General features: G+C 46.5%; 1 protein-coding gene across 3 annotated transcripts in view; it reads right to left on the bottom strand.

Moving 5' to 3' along the window:
* The window catches only part of PPP4R4 (protein phosphatase 4 regulatory subunit 4), a 1,234,696-nt gene that overhangs the window by 421,137 nt on the left and 792,663 nt on the right, over positions 1-20,896 (bottom strand). For all 3 annotated transcript variants that reach the window (XM_069637985.1, XM_069637983.1, XM_069637984.1), the window contains one exon: positions 12,275-12,358. In XM_069637985.1, the coding sequence (XP_069494086.1) occupies positions 12,275-12,358 (84 nt within the window). The remainder of the gene's footprint in view (positions 1-12,274; positions 12,359-20,896) is intronic.

The raw sequence follows: 20,896 nt of genomic DNA, 5'->3' as shown, positions 1-20,896 counted from the left end.
AAGCAGTGACGATATCATGGGATTTGTCACAGTCACATCCCTGTGGACAGATGATAGGAATGCAGGCCTGCTACAACTGCTGTCACAGGTTTGTTCATCCGCTCACTAAATCTTAGCAGGCTCACTTTGGACTCTGTTGGTTTCAACATGTCCATGAGAGCAAATGCTTTTTTCTTCTCAGAGGTGTACGGAAAGCCAAGCATGCCAACAGCCATGGCAATCATGTTCTTGTAAGTCCAAAAGGCCAGTTCTAGGACTGACACAGCAAAAGTGCTGATCTCAGAGTCTGGAATTGTGTCAAGTTAATTGGCATTTCTCTTATCTTCTGCAAAATCAAAAAGAGCCTGATCAATTAATTAATCAATATTAATTTCCTCTGGAAGGTAAAATGCCCTAGACTAGTTGAAGGTCAAAGCGAATGTGCTTCTCCAAATGGCTTGAAAGTGCCCAAAGAAAGTGCACCAGTCAGCTTGGACCCAGGGCGAGGCACCTATCTGCCTATCTGTGCACCAGGTGAAAAGCACCTGACCCACTCTGGCACAAATTGAGCATATTTTGCAGACGCAGAGGAAGTTTCAATGTGATGCAGAGGAAGAACTAAGGCTCCATTGACACCAGCACTGAACTCAGGCCAATGCCTTAGGCCCAAGGTGGTGAGTTGTGGACTTGCCAGTGCAATCTGTAGGAGGAGCAGCAGACTGAAATCAGAACCAGAGACCGAGAGCCTGTTGGAAAACCTTCAGCATTACAACCCTAAATACCTCAAAATACTTAGAGAGAAAGCTGAAGTGGAAAAGGATAAGCTTAGCACTGATCTCAATGAGATGAGGTGTGGTCTCCTCATCCATACTGAAGATCTGGGACATGGTCTGCAGGAGGAAGATTCATGAGAAGTCTGCTGTTGCTTCTTTTTCTTCTTCTCATGCTCTCCCAACTAAGCCCCAGAAGAGTGCTACAAAGTGGAGGGCTCTTTAGGAGGAGTCTGTTCCACAGTTCATTTTTCTGAAGATGTCTCCAGACTTGTTTTGTGCCCAGTGGTCTAATGATTATAGCTGCATGCATCTACAGTGCTTTAGGCTGGATAGATAACATGACTGCATTTTTTGGTGTAATAGTCATTTGCATGATATCAAAGACTTGGCTGGTCCAGTTCACAGGTTAACCAACCCTCTGCCCCAGACTCCGAGGGGAGGTCAGCCTCCAGGCTTGGAGAGGAGGCAAGATTGGTCGACGGACCACAATCAAGAACGTTGGAAGATACCAATGAGTGGCAACCGCAGACTAGAGGCATCCTCAAACTAACCGATTTACTAATCCACTTCTCCCACTTTCCTGCTCCTCCAACATAACCAACACCACTATACACGACCAGGAGTTAGTCACACTACACATAGACACACTGAGAACAAATCTAATACTCACACCCAACCAACTCTCTGAAACTCTGGTAGCAACATTAGAGGGAACACCCTTGCGCATAATCCATAAATCCATCGACACTACACAAATGCACACCAACACAATACATTCAAACACAGAACAGTCGTCTGTGACTCTGGACCCCTTATGGACACAACTAACCAGATCGCACAACTGCAAACCCCACCCTAACATCACATGGCACACACACCCAACACAAACACTAGCACACATCCAAGGCACTGAGACCTACACATACGGTTACAACACGCGGGCCTCCCGAACCAACTTCCACACGCAAGACAACGCTCACAGATGCCAGTTCCTCCTGGTTCTGAAACTATCCTATCATCCTATCCCCACTAACACACCCAGCCAGCTTCTCTTGCAGAGCCACGTGAGCGCCTGGAGACTGCCCTTGGGTGGTAGTGGTGCGCGGTATACATCAACATAACATAACACATAACATGTGTCCGTCACATTTCTTGCAGGGCTTAAAGCCTGACTTCGGTGGAGAAATGATACAGAAAAATAAAATAAATAAATGTTCCTGTTGAAGAATCTCAGAAAATACTACAGAAAAGTGGAACGGAGCAAATACACAAGAGGCACCCTTTGGTGACTTTGGGAAAAATGTCCAGACCATTCTGTCCCAGCAAGACATTTCAGAAATGAGGAATCTGAGTGGGGGTGGGAGAAAGTTATATCAATTAGAAGAACACATTACTTACTCCTGGTAACGTTCTTTCGACTGGATGTTCCTCCCACGTATTCCTCTTATTTGATATCCGATATCCAGCTGTATCTGCTTTGGAAAAAGATCTGGCAGAGGGCGCTGTGCGTCGATGGCATTGACTCGATGTCCCTTGAGGGACTCCGTCTCGCGGATGATGCCATCAAAGGCATATATAGCACGCACAGCGCCCGTTGGCTTCAGTTCTGTTTTTCTTACAGTATAAATACCTGCATAACCACGGGAATGACCGTACGCATCCTTGAAGGAACGAAAGCTGTAAGAGCATGGGAAATTCTACTGTGGGGTATGTTGGGAGGGCGACGAGGAATACGTGGGAGGAACATTCAGTCGAAAGAACGTTACCGTCGGTAAGTAACTTGTTCTCCGAATGGATTGTGTCCTCCATTGTATTCCTCATCCTTGATAGACCCCCAAAGAAGTGTTGGATTCAGTGGAGGGAGTAAGAATTTCAGTTTCTGACAGGTTTTCATGAACCAAATGCAGTACTGTTTTTTCAAAGCTCCCATCCTGACCGAGGGAAGACTCCAGGCAGTAATGTTTTGTGAAGGTGTGAATCGTAGACCATGTTGCTGCCTCACAAATACTTTTTATCGGTACACCCCTTTGCAGGGATGCAAAGGTAGTCATGCCCTTGGTGGAAATGTGCTCTTAACCCCTTAGGAGGATACTTGCCTGCCCATCTGTAACACTCCGAAATAGCCAGAAAGATCCGCCTGGATAAGGTCTGTTTTGTAACAGCCTAACCCAGTTTGTGGCCCGTATATCTAATGAAAAGCTGATCATCAATGCAAAGTTTTGACAGTCTAGATATATAAAAGCTCAGGGCTCTGCGAGGGTCCAACCTGTGTAATCTCTCCTCCTCCTCCTTGCCAGGATGAGGTGGGGGATAGAAAGAAGGTAAAACAATGTTCTGTCCTACGTGAAAGTCAGAAATGATCTTGGGTAAGAATGAAGGGTTAACCCTCAGAACAACCCTATCCTTATGGGAGATAGTAAAGGGTGGCTTAGATGAAAGTGCCTGCAACTCACTCACTCTACGGGCTGAAGTTAGGGCTACCAAGAGAATGGTTTCAAAGGTTAACAACCTTAAAAGACATGAATGTAAAGGTTCAAAGGGTGCACCCATAAGACATTTTAATACCAGATTAAGGTCCCAAATTGGAACCTGGAAAGGAGATGGGGTGACACATTGGTGAGCCCCTTTAGAAATTGTGTCACCAGTAGAATTTTGAAATGTGAACATTCCTCTGACGAGCGCTTAAAGATGACAGCTCCGCCAATAGCCTTTAATAGTACCAATCTGGAGCCGCTGATTGGCTAAAGATAGTAGAAAGGATGAACATCTGATGTTTTACACAGAAAATGATCTACATTCTTGTATATGCACCAGTTGCAGAAGTTGTGCCAACTGCAACAGTACAAAGTCTTTATTGCTGGCCTTATGGCCGAAAGCAAAATCACTGTTACGTCATCTGGGAGGTCCCAATCCTTGTATCTCAGCCTCTCAGACACCAAGCGTGAAGGTTGAGTGTCTTGACCTCTGGATGGAGAACCCAACCCTCATCTCGCGAGAGATGGTCCTCTCTTTGTGGAAGATGCATTGGAGGACAGATGGACATGTCCAGAAGGTCCAGGTACCACATCCTCCTGGCCCAATCCGGGGCAATTAGGATCATGTTTTTCCCGAACTTTCTCAACCTCCAGATCACGTGAGGAATAACAGGTACTGGAGGAAACAGGTACAGGAGTGGACGTTCTCAGTCCCCCAGGAAGGAGTCTCCTAGAGCTTCTCTTGGGGGAAATTCCATGGAGCAGTACAGCTCGCACTTTCGCTTCACATCGGTCACAAACAGATCCACTTGAGGGGTTCTCCAAAGGGCGAAGGTCTCTTGAAGGTCTTCCTGAGCTAGTTCCCACTCGTGGGAGACTGTGCTCTGCCTGCTCAGAGTGTCCGTCGCCATGTTCTCCTCTCCTGCTAGGTGAACTGCTGATAGGGAGATTCCTTCTTGAATTGCCCAGTACCAGAGCTGCATTGCCACTTGCACAGTGGTAGTGACCCTACACCAACTCTCTTGTTGAGGTAGTACATGGCCACTGTATTGTCTGTCAATATCAGGACATTCTTTCCCCGCACAGAGGGCAGGAAGGCCTTCAGCGCTAGTCTGATTGCCCTCAGCTCCAAAATATTGATATGTAGTTTGGACTCTGATGGAGACCAACGACTTCTGACTGTCAGATCGTTGGTGTGGACTTCCCACACCGTGAGTGAGGTGTCCGTCATTACTGTTATCTCTGGCCATGGTTGCCATAAAGTTTCTCCCTACAGAATGTTGTCCTCACAGGCCCACCACAGAAGATCCTGTGCGACCCTGCTTGATACCTGAAGTAGGTCTGACATCTTTCCTGAGAACTGGGACCATTGAGTTCTGAGAGCCCATTGAAGGGACCTCATTCTCAGGCAGGCCTCTGGCACCAGAAAAATGAGGCTGAGCAACCTTGAAAAAAAAATAATAAATCGAAGGCTGGGAGTCGTTGGGCACTTTGAAACTTGGAGACTATCTGCAGAATGCCTTGAGCCCTCACCTTGGGTGGAGAGCTCTTTCCCAAGGATGTTTCCTGTTCGGCCCTGATGAATTGGAGCTTTTGAGATGGTGACATATGGGACTTCTTATTATTGAGGGAGAAGACCAGTCTGTGAAGAGAGTGTCAGGTGACGTTGAGATGATCCAGGACTTGTTGTGGAGAATGCGCCCTGATCAGCCAATCGTCCAAGTAGGGGTAGATGTGAATACCCCACCCCTACTGAGACTCGCTGCCAACACTGCCATCAGTTTGGTGAAAACCCTCGGGCGGAGGTTAATCCGAATGGCAGAACTCGAAATTGATAATGAGAATCGCCAACTGCGAACCACAGGTATGTTCTGTGTTTGAGATGGATTGGCACATGAAAGTAAGCATCCTGAAGGTCCAATGACACCATCCAATCCTGGAGTTGGAGGGCCTGAAGGATCTGAGAACGAGTGACCATCTTGAACTTGCCCTTCCTGAGGAACTCAAGTATCTCACGTCCAAGATGGGTCTCAGTCCTTCTTGGGTATTAGTAAATAAAGGGAATACCATCCCTTGTTCCGCTCCTCTACAGGCACTGGTTCTATAGCACCTTTCTCTAGCAGGATTAAAAATTTCCTGCACAAGTAGCAGATCTGGAATCCTCAAAGAGAGGCTCCCCGGTGGATTGCTCTGAGGTCTCTGTAAGAAAGGAAGGCAGTACCCATGGGCTATGATTTCCAATGCCCAAGCATACAAAGTAATCACTTGCCATTCTTCTCGATGCTGAGACAGTCTGCCCCCCACTGGTGAGTTGTGACTGAAGACCTCAGAGTAGTTTTGAGGCAGCTGATGCAGTGGCAGATGGTAAAGAGGCCCCTGCTTGAGCTGCCTTTGCACCTCTCCCACGTCCACCACGAGGGAACATTCTTTGGCCTCTTTGACCAGCCATTCCTCTCGCTCTTCCAACTGAGAAGTAGTAGCGAAAAGATCTTCTCCTCCAAGACTGTCCAATAGGGTGAAAAAGGCCAAGGCTGCCTAATAGCGGCACCTAGAGATGTGGCTGCCGCCTTTGAGGTCTGCAACTTCTCAAGGCTCTCGTCAGCCTGTTTGCCAAAAAGGCGACACCGTCAAAGAGCATGTTCAGGAGTCTGGATTGCGCATCCGGTGCAAAGCCCGACTTCCTCAGCCACACAAATCTGCGTATAACAGTGCCAGTAGCCATGGCCCTGCTGATGCTGTCAGCAGAATCCAGACCTGAATGAAGAGACTCACATATGGTGTCTTTGCTGTCTCTAATTATGGCTAAGAACCCATCTCTTTCATGCCCCACAGGATTGTGCTCTGCTACAATGGAAATGCAGTACCATAGAGTGAATGTAAACTTTGCAAGGGCACATGTGGAGTTTGCTGATTTAAGCGCCATACTCCATGCAGAAAATACCTTCCTTGCCCATCCATCTACGTCTTTTGTCGTCCCTATCTGGAGGGATGGAAGGGTAAGCTGCTTGCTTAGAAGTTGCTGTAGCGGCCTGTTCCATCAGACTCTCTGGAGTGGGTGTTTTGACAGGTAGTCGGGGTCACTACTGGAAGGGCGGTACTTTTTGGTCAAATTTGTATTCACAACCGGATTGGTTTCTGGTGTTTCCCAATTTGTTGCCACCCTTTTTTGCAGAGCAATGTGAAAAGGTAATAATGGATCTGACTGAGGACCCTTATCCAGGATGTCTGTCAGATCATTCTCTTTGAATGGTTACTGAGGCCTACTCCACTACCTTGCTCATGAGCCGTTTATTTTATTTTATTTATTTTTATTTATATATTTATAGCGCGCCAAAGCTTGCAAGCATCAGGGCGCGACAAGCACACGAGAGGACAGATCACAGGACAAACATTATATTACGCATCAGCATGCTCCCCTGCCTCTGGTCTTCCAAACTCTAGCTCAGTTGAGGTGTCCACCCAACTGGCTGTTTGCAGGTTGTCATAAAGGTCTCTCAACCTTGATTCCTCAGAGATAAAACTTTCTGGTAAATTTGGCGTACAAAAACCCGAGGGTTCATTCTCCTCATATAATGAGGTAAGGGACTTAAAATAGTCCTTCCTTGGTAAAGGTACATAAGTGGTTTCAGGCATCAAGGGTTTAATGAATAATGTATTTGACGCTGGAAGAGCTGGCAAAACTTTTTTCACTGGTGCCACAGGTTTTGATGGGGCGTTCAGCATCGATGGCGCAGCTGGTAATGATGGCACAGCTGGCGTGCTAGTCGACGTCGATATCTAGGCTTGGCTGGCGTCGAAGGCGCAGCCGGCGTCGATGGTGTCCATGACCTCGACTTATGCTTATGCTTTCGGCTCGACGGATCCTTCGATAACACATCATTGGATCGAGGCCTCAACGGCTACTGATGAGGGTCAGGCCTTCGTCCCAGGTTCGAGGGCGCACAGGATTTAGGTCAAGCTCTTTCCTTCCCGACTTCTTTGGAAGGAGCGGTAGGAGCATGGCTTGGAGGTTTTTGTTTTTCAAATATTTTTAGCATCTCTGCTCTGAAAGCCTCCCACTCGGCCGGTGTGGATTTCTTTGTGGAACAAGATGCCCTCTGAGGGGAAGCGTACGACGAAGTCGAAGAAGACGACCTATGGTGCCTCTTCTTGGACTTCTTCGATGATGAGGAGTGGTGGGAGCCACTCCTCAGTCTCGACCTCTTAATGTTCTTCCTCTGAGGAGAGTCGCCTCTCGACTCATCGGTCGAAGTTTTTCTGGTCGGGGTAGATGATTTGGGGTTTCAACCTACAGTCAATTTTCCCTTTATTCCCTTGAAGGACTTTCCTATCATTGAGTGGCACTTGGAGCAGTCCGAGGGGTTATGCTCCCCCCCGAGGCAGCATAAACATATACGATATGGATCGGTCAATTACATTTTCGACCCACAATCTCGACACTTCTTGAACTCGGTCTTCGGGGTAGTTGGTGTCGACGAAAAAGACATACTCGATTTCTCTACGTTTTGATTATGAAGTAAAGAAGCGCGCTGTATTTCTTGAAGCTATAGCATTTGCAGAAAAATGGAACTGAAGCCAATGGGTGCTGCGAGTGCTATATATGCTTTTGATGACATCATCCTCAAGACGGAGGCCCTCGAGGGACATCGAGTTGACGCCATCGACGCAAAGCGCCCTCTGACAAATTTTATTTTCCGAAGCAGCTAAAGCTGGATATCAAATATCAAAGATGAGAAATACATGGAAGGACACAATCCATTCAAAATACCTCTCTCAGCAAAAGTGTAATAAATTAATATTTTGTTACGATGCTACAACATACTGTGAAGGCATCATGAAGCAAGATACAGATGACAGATGCAAATTTAAAACTAAAATGGTTTATTAAATTAAATGTCAGGATGGTTGCAGGCCTAACTTGCTGTATGCTAAGGTGGGATTTCCCTAACCTGAACGAAACTAAGGAAAGTCTGAGTGAAACAGTTCAACTTAAAAGTCCGTCTGTGTCCAAAACCTATTCTTGCCCTCACAACTACAGCTAAACAATGCGTAGGGATGTCAATAATAAAAGAAATGGTGATCAACACAAAGTTCTGAACTTCTTACAGCTCTTAGCTTCCTCATCGGCTCCCCCTCCCCAAGTTCAATATAGTTTCACACAATTCTCAGGGTTCCCTTCCCCATGTTTAATGCAACACAGTTGAAACGAAAAGGGGCCTTGAGGCTCTTTCCCAAAGACAGTATTTGCAGTTCATCCACTCTTAGGGTTCCCTTCCCCAAGACTTCAATGTAGCAACTTGTACTGATTTCAATCTTTCAAAGTTCAACACAAATCTAGGCCAACTTGATCATCCTTCTGGATTGCATTACCAGTTTACTCACAGTGCTCCTTCTTGGCTTATTTCACAATGTTTTTGGCTTTTACAATTCAGGGCACACTGGTCTAGGCGCAGTTGTCAGAGGACACGGTCAGCCAATCACAGGTTTCGCAAACAGGATCCCTAGGCTCCCCAGCCTACATATGTTCTTCTGTACTTGCCCCTCTGTATAGATTCACACTCATTTAGCTTCTCCTTGCTGGTCTTTGACCTTGCCACATTGTATCCATTCATAAAGTTCACGTTAAGGTGGCTTTATGTATTTCCCACCTTTCTTTTGCACTCTTTCACACTTGCACTGTTTTCCATAGACTGCTTGCAAACAAGCACTTTTGGCCATAAAGTTTCATTCAGTTCGATATTCAATATACTTAATTTAGATTAGTTTCAAGTTTTCATTCAGTTCGGCGGCATTCAATATGTGCATTTTAACTTTGTTTCAGGCTTTGATTCAGTTTGAGATTCAGTATAATTAATACAGCACTTGGTGCTTATGCGTATTCCCTAGGAGCGCCCCGGCTCTGGGTGCCCTTCCATCGCACTCACCGGTACTCTCGGTTCGGGTTACTCTGCTTCCAGTCAGCTTCACAGGCTGGTGGGCTGGTCCCCGCAAGCCCCGCTCGCTCTGTGGATGATTCCTGGCACACGCTGGCAGCTCTGCTTCTGCTCCACGGACGCGGACACATCCTCTCCTTCTCTCTCGCTCTCAGCTCCAGCTGCTTTCCCTCAACCACAGAGGCTCCCACACCTGTGGCAACCTAACGGCCCAACTCGCTCTGGGCTCTACAGGATCTCTGGGACATCTGCCAGCATCCTGGCTTTTCCTCCAGACCCACCACAGCTGCCTCCTCACGAGAAAGGTCCCCTGCTGGTCTCTCCCACACAGGCCTCCCTGTTGCCCTCTCTGCTGTTCATTTGGTCTCCCTTTATACACCTGCAACCACTTGATAGGTTGCAGGTGTGAACTCTCAATTGGGTTTGCTTGACTATAGTTAAAGGGGCATGCCTGACCTTTAGAGCACTCTGCAGGCATCTTCCATGTCCCAGTGCTAGAGTGCTGAAATGAGGTTTTAGTCTTCATTACTCCTAGTCGCCTCTTCCTTGTCTCAGTACTGTCAGAGGTAAAATGTGGGGAAATGAGGTGAGAGGTTTAACAATAGCCTATATAGGCTGGGGGAGGGTTAGGTTGGTCTTTAATAGGAAATGGGGGATACCATGTCTCGCCTGTGAGCACCCAATCCCCAAGAACCCTCCATCCAGGTGATCCTCCGTCGCTTCTCCACCCCTAGGGTCAGGATCCAAAAGCGATGGCCTTTCCCTGGCCATCTGAGGAAAGGATTAAGGGAGGGTAGGAGTGAGGATACTCTCAGGTTTCTCACAATACCGAAGACCTTACTGTAGATGTTGCTTCTGTCTTAGCTGCACGTGATCCGTGAAAGTCCTTAAAACACATCTCCTTGTCAGATACACCCAACAACTTGACACTGATCACTATTATTGTTAGCATGGACGCCTTCTTTTACTCCTCGAGGATGAGTGCGTGAAGAGAGGCCTTTGAACTACTATCACAACTCAACACTCACATAAAGCCTCCCTTGCCCTGATTAAAAGGTGCACTTTGTAGTCAAAGGTCAGGTGGAAGGACTCCCTTTCCCCGACGGGAAGCTTCTCCTTACTTCCTCCACTTGAATCAGGGGGAATGCCTCCCTTCTCCTGATTGAAAGGTTTCCTTAACAGTTGATATGAGGAGGATGACTCCCTCCTCCTGATGCTTCTCTTTACAACATGCCAGTCACACTAGACACAGGGGCAATGACTCCTTTCCCTTGGATATTCCAGTGTCTCCTTTTTTCAATAATATAAAAGTTCCAATTGTGTTATGGTCCCAGACCCTGGTTGTTCTTCTTTGAGTCGGCAGACCTGGTTCACTAACCTGCCAAGTACTGCCACAATGGAAGATGACTTGTGTCTCTGTTTGGGCTTGGATCCTCCAACCGTGTTTCTCTGATCATCAGTGGTTCTGTTCCTTCCACCGACATGAGGAAGATTTCCTCTGATGCAAAAATAGCCCTCTTGACTTTTGGGGTTCATGACCCTTCTCTTGTGGTTAGTGGTTATGTCTCTCCCAATGAAACGAGGAAGATTGCCTCTGATTCAGAAATAGCCCTCTTGACTCTTGGGGTTCATGACCCTTCTCTCAATGTTCATGTCATAGGGATTACACCAGGGACCACACATAGACCCTCTCACCTCCCTTGTGTCCCCGCCGGCAGACCTGTGCCCCATGTTACCTTGTAGGGACTTGTGCCATGTCGCCGGACCTCGCTGGGATTGGAAGCAGTGTCTGGTTGGCTTTGCCCTTCTCGTGTGTTCTTCTCACGGACTATAGTCTCAACACTTCTCCAGGACCCGCCGGTCCTCTTTTCAGACAGAGCTATGCGCGGCCTTTCTCCTCTGGGATCGGATGCGGCTCTTCCCCCTTTTCCGCCAGTATCCTTTGGTCTCAGGATTCAAACTTCCTGGGACTCCACTCTGTATGGCTTGCCAGCCAGGCACTATCTTTCGGGTGTTCTTCTTTAGTTTTTAAAGTGTTCAAATGTTCATTTCCTCGCAAGAGACTAGACTGTTGCTCTTGGTTCTGGAGAGGGATCATCATGTCTGTATGCCCATTCTTCGTGACAGTACTTTCAGGTTCCCTAAGTCCTCCACCTGATAGCAATACATAGGTCTACTCTCTACAAAGAGGTTCTTCAAGGAAGGTGTGTTTAGAACGTGTGGGGTGTGTTGATGTTACAAGGGCTACACCCTAGATGGCCGTACTAATCCCTGAAGCGGGAGTCCCTCCCCATGAGATTCTCCAGCACTATACTACCCCCTGGGGTACTGTCGGGTAGCTGCTTCACCACCGTGACCTCATGGGAAGGGGCTCCCCCTTGGGTAGAAGTAACAGAGGGATAAATTGTGCTCGCTGTCTCTGCTGTCCCCAGTCTATGTTCCTACTGGTATCTTCGCCTCCACCACCTGGTTGCATCCTGTTCACTTTTCCCTTATAACTGTTTCAAAGCTCCCTGCAAAGGGATTGCTCCACTCACTGTGATTGTCCTTCTACACAGCACTTCTAATAGGCAGATAGGCCTTTCTCTCCAAGAAATAAAATAGAAAACAATGAATGTGTATCAGTTTAATATCTGAGCATTTCTCGTTTCTGTTTAAACATGTTGAATCCCTCTCCACTACGCCACTTTTTAGGTTATCAAATGGTAATAAAAGTAAATATAATTTTAAGGTCAGGGTCTCCAATCTTGGGCTATCCAAGTGTTTTATACTACAACTGCCATCACACAAAGCCTGCATAGTCAATAGTGAGGGTTCCTGGGTGACCTAGTCCAAAAGCTTGAGAGCAGTATGTTGGTTGTGGAGCCCTGCTTTAAGGAATCACAATGCAATTGACGTTTTCTTCTATACAGTTCTCTTGTATATTCATATTCTGTCTTAGAGTTGAACACATTAATACAGGTTTGTTTTCAAGAACGTTTTTAAAACGTCTCCACGTATAACGAATAAGTGGCCCGAAAGAGTTCAGCCCGAAAGAGTTCAACCACCATTACACATGTGTTTACACTTCTGGAAATTAATATTGAAAGTAAAGGTCCCAAATAGAAACATCTACCTTGTTTTCTGATGCAGAACTTTCCCCTCCACTAGTCATAAGCTCCAGGGTTTCTGGAAGGTGGTCTAGTAGTGCGTCCAAAACCTAGAAAAAGAAATATAATTATTGTTAGATGACACATTAGGTTATTTATTTATTGGACATTTGTATGGTGCCTACACACAAGTGTTTCCAAGATGGGGGGCGGGGGAGCATGGGAACCACAAAAGTAGAACAACGAAAAATATTCATAATTAAATTTCTGTTTTTTCACATTGACCTTGTGAGGCAAGCATGCAAAAACACAATCTCATTAAACTGTGCTTCAGTATGCTAATTTTATTGTTTAAAATGTAATTTGAAAAGTCAATGGATTCGTGAAAATCATTCAGTATGATTTTTAAAATATGTTATACATTCTACAGCGACTGAGATCTTGCAATTACCAACACTTGAATTACTCATCGGCCAATAGATTGCTGCAGAGCTAAGTAAAGCGGAACAATTATACACAATTAACAAACGCTTTAGTTCAGTCCTCCCACTATGTCTCCGTATGCTAAGTGCAGAGACTTGACACTACAGTCGTTGCTCCCTCCGAGACCATTTACTTACAGACATGAAATCCCCTTCTGTTCAACGTCTCTTACTCTGCATAATTAAACCTTTAACCCTTGCGTAAGCCGTACACTTAACCGCCCAATTCATTGGCATTGGCCTCGCTGGAAGCAGTAAATCCATCGTGGTAGGCCTCTCAAAAAACACATGTCAAGACTTCTACCACCTCCCAGTCGCATTGAGAGACCTGCATCATTTTCTGGGTCCTTCAGCAGCCCAGCATCTCAACCTTGGTTACTCATCAGACTTCTATCAATTCTCTGGTCTGTTGGCACCTCAAAGACAGGCAGTGCCCATCATTTGCTGGCTTCATGTTTGGTGCACAGTTCCTTGGCATGAAATGCTTGCCAGAGGTGCATTCTCTTTGGTTTGGCTACCCATTGCACACTGACTGCAGGCATACCAAGTGCACCCAAGCACGTTTTACTACACTACTCTCTCTACTGACCTGGACTGCGGTCCCCAAGGGCATTCAACCCACTCGCTTTGGAATCATGCCAATGGTAAAAGGATCTGTACAAATGCCCAGTAACATAACATGCTAAGAAGCATGTGCATTCAAGGTTTCCCCCGAATGCCACCTTGCCAGCACCCAAGGCTAGAGATACTCTGTTCAGTTGGCACTCCATGGTGTCATTTCAGGGTTGGTTGCGCTCTTTTTGACCCCTGTGATTGTCTATCCTGGTCTACCTAATATTTGTTTATTTTGCAGCACCATGGGGCGTTGGGTTGCTAACCCTGTTCTTTCCTCGGTCACTTAGAGGTTGAGATCCTCACAGTGTGAGCGTGTGAATTTGTGTCTGGTTCCCAAGAAGTCACCACGTCCACCCCTTCTCAACTTAAATATTTTCCCACTCGCCTCATTCGCGACACGGACATACGTTCATCTGATTCCTTTCTTCAATTTACGGCACTTGCTGCCCATGGATGCCCACATTTTCTAGGACATATGAGGTCAGAAAAACCTACCCAAAAAAGAATCTTGTAACTGCTGGAGGTGAATTCAACACAAGAAGCAAGACCACTCTCTGCCGGAAAGGTCCAAAAGCCTTCTCTTATATGGCCCCCTCACTTCTGGAACTCCTTCCCACTTGCCACTATCCTTGCAACCATGTTATCATTCCAACGAAAGCCACATATATTCCCACTCATGCAGAATTTAACACCCCAGCCCCTGCTCCCATCCGATCATCCTCTGGACCTCTCTACACATCCATACTCCTGTACCACTTTCCATGTCATTATGGCTGTTTCTTCTCATCCCTCCCACTTTTCCTCTTGTTTGCACTCAAACTGCTCCTCTGTTTTTTTGTAGCTGGGGTTGTGCCCTAAATACACTTCTAATAACTACAGAGTGAGCACACCGTGGCTGCCCATTAAGTTCAACCTTGGTGTGGGTTCATACAGGCACTGAAAGTGTTGCCATCCAGGTTACGACCTTCGAGACTATCACATTATCCCTATAGGGGACACTGTTTTGCAGGTTAACCTTTCAGTCACTAGTGCTGATGTATTTCGTGTACCCAGGAGGTTGCCTAGACTAATTGGCTATTTTGTTAAATGAACAATATGATGCTTCATTACTTTGATCATCCCACATTTAATGTGGCTAATATAAGACATTTCCATTTTGTGCAGTTATTGTTGCTAGTTCTACTATTTTGCACTTTAATTGGGGTTACTCTATGAATTTGCATGGTTTAGTGTTTGCACTGGTTACCCTTCTTCAGGAATTAATGTACCCTATTTTGTGCACATGAATTGGTGCTGCTATATGTTCAATGATGCTTGGTTACATGTTTTATAACTGTTTCTACTAGTATCGTGTCCACTTATTGTCATTGCTTGTTGTTATGTATGTCAGTCTGTGATATTGTCTGAATTCAAGCTTACATTGTATTACTATTTTATTAGACTCCAACTTTAAATGGTAGTCATACACTGCACTTTATGAACTTCGCTTCAGAAAAAATCAAAATAAAAAAAACACCTTGTGAATTTAGAATTGCTGAATTTATCTAAATTAGCGTGCTTGTTTCGATCACCTATTTTTGTATTCTGCAATGCAGGTTACATAGAGAGCCAATACGCGTTCTGTCACACTGCATGGCCGGGCGTCCGAATTTAGAAGGTTCATGGGACAGACGATCCCAATAAGTGACATTCAAACCCATGAAGGCACTTTAAAGTGCACCTAAGTAATTTCCTGAGAATATAAGAACATTTCTTACCATCATGCATTCAATGGCTACACGCAAACTGTGCACCATCTCCTTGGCTCAATAAGCCGAAGACGATTACACAGAGCAAAATCCTAAAGTTCTCATGGAAGTCTGCAGTAAGGTTGTATAAAAGCTGGGTGGTCTGACAAACCTTTGAATGGCGTCTCTTCTGCCCTAGGGGAGGAGCTCATCCTCCTGAGGCCAGGGAGCTGAGGCCTCTACCTGATATTCCCCCCACCCCCCGGGGGGAGGTACTCAGCGGGAGGATCTCATAGGGAGGCATCCCCCTGTGGGACAGGGGACAACTACCTGAAGAGAATGCGGTATCCCCACCAATCACCTGACCCTAGACCCCCTTCCTACAACCCTAACAACAACCCCTTCCCTAACAGGGTCATGAGTTATTGTCCCCCTACCAACGCCCTAGAAAGTACTGGGACGAGGAAGAATAAGAATTACCTAAATGTAGATCCTTTTCCCACTAATGTCTCGAAGAAGAACTCCATTAACTCACAAGGGAACCACAAGATCGGGGGAGAAGTGTGGAAGTATGAAGATTATCTATGAAAACCGACTTCTTGTTGGTCCAACAGTAGTTGAAATAGAGTAGGGAAACCAGGAAGTGTTGTCAAACACTCCCTCGAGGAGCAAGGAGTAAGGAAACAGTGCTCTATTGAGAAGGGGCCGTGGGCCGGTTTGCCCAGCAGACAGCTTGGAACCTTTGCCAGCCAACAAGGGACTGGAGAAAGCTGCCAAGCTCTTTGTAATGCTGGAAATGCATTGGAGGGACGGGGCCTCCATGTCCTTGTCCTATACTCCCCTATCATGTGTGTTCTGTGTTATGTTCTGCACAGGAGTCCAGTTGGGATCCCCTGGCAGTGCAGCTTCTCCTCTTTTTTGGTTGTGTGAACAGAGACCCTTGGGATACCCTTATGGCACCCATGGGTGGGGGTACAAAACCCTGTACCCATAGTGTATGTTTTTGGGCACCTGTGTGTTGCCCACAGATCAGGGCATGTGCTGGTGGCAGCTTCATGCTGATTTGACAGGAGCTCCGAGTATCCTCCATTTTGGGATACTCAGGCCCTGCCATAGGAATCAGTGGACTCCTGATAGAAGGCAAGATGGTCCCAGGGCCACTTGGTTTCTATTGGCTGGTACCTTGTTTTCCCAAAATTCAGGGAAGCCTTGACTCTGTCCCTTCCCCCCTGAATGGCTGTTGGGTGGAAGAACCATATGTGGTATTATGGGGAAGTCCAGCATTCCCAGTGACTATGTTGTGGATACACCCTTGGGGTGGGACCTGTGTGAATAGAGTGTGTGACCAATACGCATTCTATGTTATGGGATTCTGGTTTCTGTTTGTATGACACAATGAATGAGACAGCCCTGCCTGAAACTGACATGAGCGCAGTGGGGTGTGCTGAAAGTCTGGGTGCTTGCCCCAATCCACATTCCTTGTTATGGGTGTCTGGGTGGAAGTAAACAGACTGAATGCCTGTGAGCCTGATTGGCCGGCTGCCTGCATGAATGCCCTTCTGTCTGATTGGCTGACTGAGCCTGGCTCAGCCAGAGTGAATGAGGGACAGATGTGTATATCTGGGGACCTCTCACTAACCAATTTGTTCAGAAGCTGAAGTCGAAACTTGAAGCTGATCCTTGAAGCCCCGCTGGAGGAAGAAGATTGTTGCTGCATTTCCTTCGATGTAATGCAAGAGCTGTCGAGTCGGTCTAAGACTGATCCAAGAGAGGACCTGGCTAGGAGACCTCTCCCCGCATTATGAGGGACCATTGTGCAAAAACTGCTGCTCTTCATCAAGACACCCTTGAAGCCAGTTCTGGGGTGTGCCGAGAATCCAGAAGAGTGGCACCTGGACATCGAGGTCATCAAAGTCCATTGACGTCGACCGGGGTTCAGAAGATTTTCATGACCGCAGAAAGCCAGTCGTATCGTGTTGAACAGAAGTGCGGACACCTTGACGCTGTGCTGCTCGACACCCGCAGCCGAAATGCTCTGCATTTCCTAAGAACATTTGAACAAGGGTTCCCTTGCCATCACCATCGACCACTTTGTCCCGCCGGAGAATGTCGAAGTCGCCGGCTACCGAGGAAAGTCCGCTGGTGGGTTTCCCGCCACCAGAAGCTGACAAAAATGTCCCAAGGACACTGACAGAGTGTAGATCCGAGGATCAGCCTGTGGTCGAGTCTTGATCGCTTGTAGCTCCTGCTTTAAAGGGAGTCCATCCTCGAAGGATACCACTGACGAACTGTTAAAGAAACTCTTCCACTTCAAGTGCATTGGGGAGGTGGAACTTTTTAACCAAGAAGCAAGGCTTGTTAAGCATTTATCGACTGGGCTTGTTAATACTTGTATTACAGATTTCCCAGGTTTGGGGGGTGGGAATCCTTATTCAGAATTGTGCATCTATATCCAAAGAAAGCATTCTGCCATTGCTTAACCTTAACCTGCCTTCCTTCCTTATTATATATGCTGAGAGTGGACGTTGAGTGGTGTACTGTGGTGCCCTGCTGGAGAAACTCTGTTCTCCATTGTTGCTGTGTCGGAGGAGGAACTTGCTGTGAACCTGCCGTTCTTTCAGCATATAAGAGCTTTCACTGCGCAGAGCGCGGCACAGAGAGTGGACGTGGAGTGGTGTACTTTGGTGCCCTGCTGAAGAAAGTCTGTTCTCCATTGTTGCTTTGTGGGAGGAGGCACTCGCTGTGAACATGCCATTCATTCAGCATATTAGAGCTTTCACCGCCAGAGTGTGGCGCAGAGAGTGAACGTGGAGTGGTGTACAGTGGTTGATTGGGGTTGACCCAAGCAGTCCGCGGCCCCGTTGCCCCCACAATCACCTGAAGAAAAGGTGATTAAAAGCGCCTAATAGCTTAGCTTGAGAGCAGACGCTCCATGTTGAAATGAAACCTACCTTGTGCAGTGCAATTACACGGGGGGAAACAAGGCCGTAGTCCTATAACTGAGCCCCCACTCCCCATCACAGTATCTGATATTTTTAAAACAACTCTGAATGAGCGGGCTCACTCTGTTGCACAAGAGAATTCCACTGAAGCGAGTATGGGCATACCTACGCAGCCGCATCTAACACCCGGCACACAGACATTGACCACACGATTAACGGAGGCAGACCAGGCATTAGCTCCCAGTATTTACAATAACCATTCCCTACTTAATCTATGTATGGATTTCAGAAGGAATTCATTGGGACAAGGAACGAAAATTGTTAATTCATCGACTTTTCTAAATAAGACTGCCGACTCTCACCCCGGATTTAGAGCAAATACTGTCTTATTCAAGCTCGAACTGATCAGCATTTAGCAAAGAGGCAGAAGAGGAAACAGACAGTGAAACAACCTCATCTGGCTTCTCCACACCACAGAGTTCTACGAGGGAGGCAAACCCCCTCCCTCGACCTACATTGAATACTGTACTGTCCACTGTGGAGGTGCTCTTTGTGCTCTGCACTAACATGGCAGCAGAACAGGTGGAGCAATGAGAAAAGTCGAGGATGCAGTTACACATATATACAAGGGCCAGCACAGCCTGACGGTGAGACACAAATGGACGTTGTACCCACGTTGCCAAACACTGAGGTAGTTCCGGACCTCTCTAATGCTCCATCAGTCATTGATCTTATAACACAACCTATGCATATGAACCAAGAGGCAGATCATTTTGTGACCACGGACAGTGTCTGCTCAACCGCCTCGCAAAACCTGTTCACTATTGCCAATAATGTGGACACAAAGATGGCACACGGTGGCAACGCGAATTCGGCACGCAAAATAAGCAGAAGACAAAAGAGTGGATTGAAGCAGAGAATGCTTGCTAAAAAGAAGATGCGATCCACCATAAAGAAACCATCTGCACCACCTACTAACTTAAAGGTGGTTTCAAATAACCAAACAGAAGCTGCCTCTAACAATCGAACAGAAGCTGTGTACGTCAGCAGTACATTGACACTAAGTAACTCAGCAAACAATGCTCAGAGTGTGGCAATGGGCCCCATGAGAATTACTTCTACCCAAGAAGTTGACCCGCATAGAGAACAATTACGTGGCCCCCTGAACAGATGGTTACAAGTTAACAGCCCTGTAAAAATATCTCCAACGGCACCTTGCATATCCCTAATAAAAAAACTGAGTGCGAAAACAGGCTTTATTAGGATCAGCTCCACCCAAGAAGATGGCCCACTTAGAGAAGTGAATTTGCGTGGCCCCCTTGATAGATGTCTGCAAATCAATGGCAATGCAAAAACAACCACATTGGAATTACAACCATTCAGGCTAAACGGGCCTGCAAAGCATGCCATACTTCCATGTGGCCCGGCCCCAAATGCAGGAGCAGGCCAAATATCAACTGAAGCAAATGCGTTTGTGGAACAAGAGGTTGTGAGCCACATAAATCGATTAGAAGAGACAAGTCCATTCAATCCCTCTACTGAAATGATAAATTGCTTGCCTACGAACAACACACTTAACACACATTGGCATACTCCTCCCCAAACCACAGTAATATTGGAACGGGAGCGCCATACCTCTGGCGGTCCGCTGGTACCATAGTTACGAAAGCCCAATAAACAATTGTGACACTCAAACAGATGGGAGTCCCATAGGATAGGCTTCATATAAATTGCAACACCGGATAGGCTTTATACAAATTGCAATGCCTTTGGAACTCTCCTTTGGGTAAATGGATAAAAAAGAGGAAATGAACCCTAGTGCGCAGAGCCCGTTTATGAACCATGACTTTGTTACAAACTTATTTCACAATATTCCGGCACTTAGAAATATCCAAAGGGAAGACATTGCACATCTGGAACTTCCTAGAATTGACAGGCCAACGAACTGGGTTGTAATTGAACTTGTCTCATCAGAGGTGACATCCCTACTGAGCACTTATCACACAGCGCTCCAAAGAATGGGTTTCCAGCTCACTGTATGGAGGAAGCAGACCACGTATGTAGAAATGACGAGCCAAGGTCGTGACACTATACGGCAGCCAACCAAATAAACTCAAAGCTAACCTAACAGCTGAAAGGTCTAGCTTACTGGCCACCCTGCCGACGACAAGACCTATGGTGGACACACAGAATGCCATTAACAAATGGATCCCAGATACGCTGCTGTGACCTGCTACTACGGTTACCTCCAAGAGCGCTAAATGGATCTCTGGAACACCTGTGGTTTTAACTCCTTCCTGACCATTAGTATATATGATCCTGGAATGTAAGAATACAAGAATTCTCATTATAAATATATATGATCCACCCAAGAAGGAGATCACAGATATTGAGGAGAAAAATGTACACAATCTTGCATCATTGGTTTGAATTGCACCCTGATGGCTACATAATAGTGGCTCGGCAGTTAAACGAGAGTACTGAATGTGAATCGCATTATGAGGAACAGATTGTCCATGAGTTGTACACAGCTAGCCAAATCAAAATAAAAGCCCGTAAAATAGCGGGCTGGGGCAATTGTTTGGAAGCCCATGATTTAGTTTGTCTAAACACCAAAGGGAGAGGGGGTGCCCCATTACAAACAACCTGGACAAATGGGAAAACTCACTCTTGCCTGGACTATGTGTATATAGGTCATTGACTGGTCCTCATGTAGTGAAATCTCTTATATTTCAAATACACCTAGTGACCTCAATTTATTGAGCTGGACCCTCAATCAGGGAATTGATCAACCTAGGAAAAAGCGTGAGTGTCGAGGAATCTGTGTTAACTGCCAAGGTAACAGACTCTTCTGGTCCAATGCTAATGAATGGCTAAACTGC

This window comes from Ambystoma mexicanum, chromosome 14 (assembly GCF_040938575.1).
Source record: "Ambystoma mexicanum isolate Mex_15411 chromosome 14, UKY_AmexF1_1, whole genome shotgun sequence".
Classification (NCBI taxonomy): Eukaryota; Metazoa; Chordata; class Amphibia; order Caudata; family Ambystomatidae; genus Ambystoma; species Ambystoma mexicanum.
This window is presented reverse-complemented; position numbering and strand designations above follow the sequence as displayed.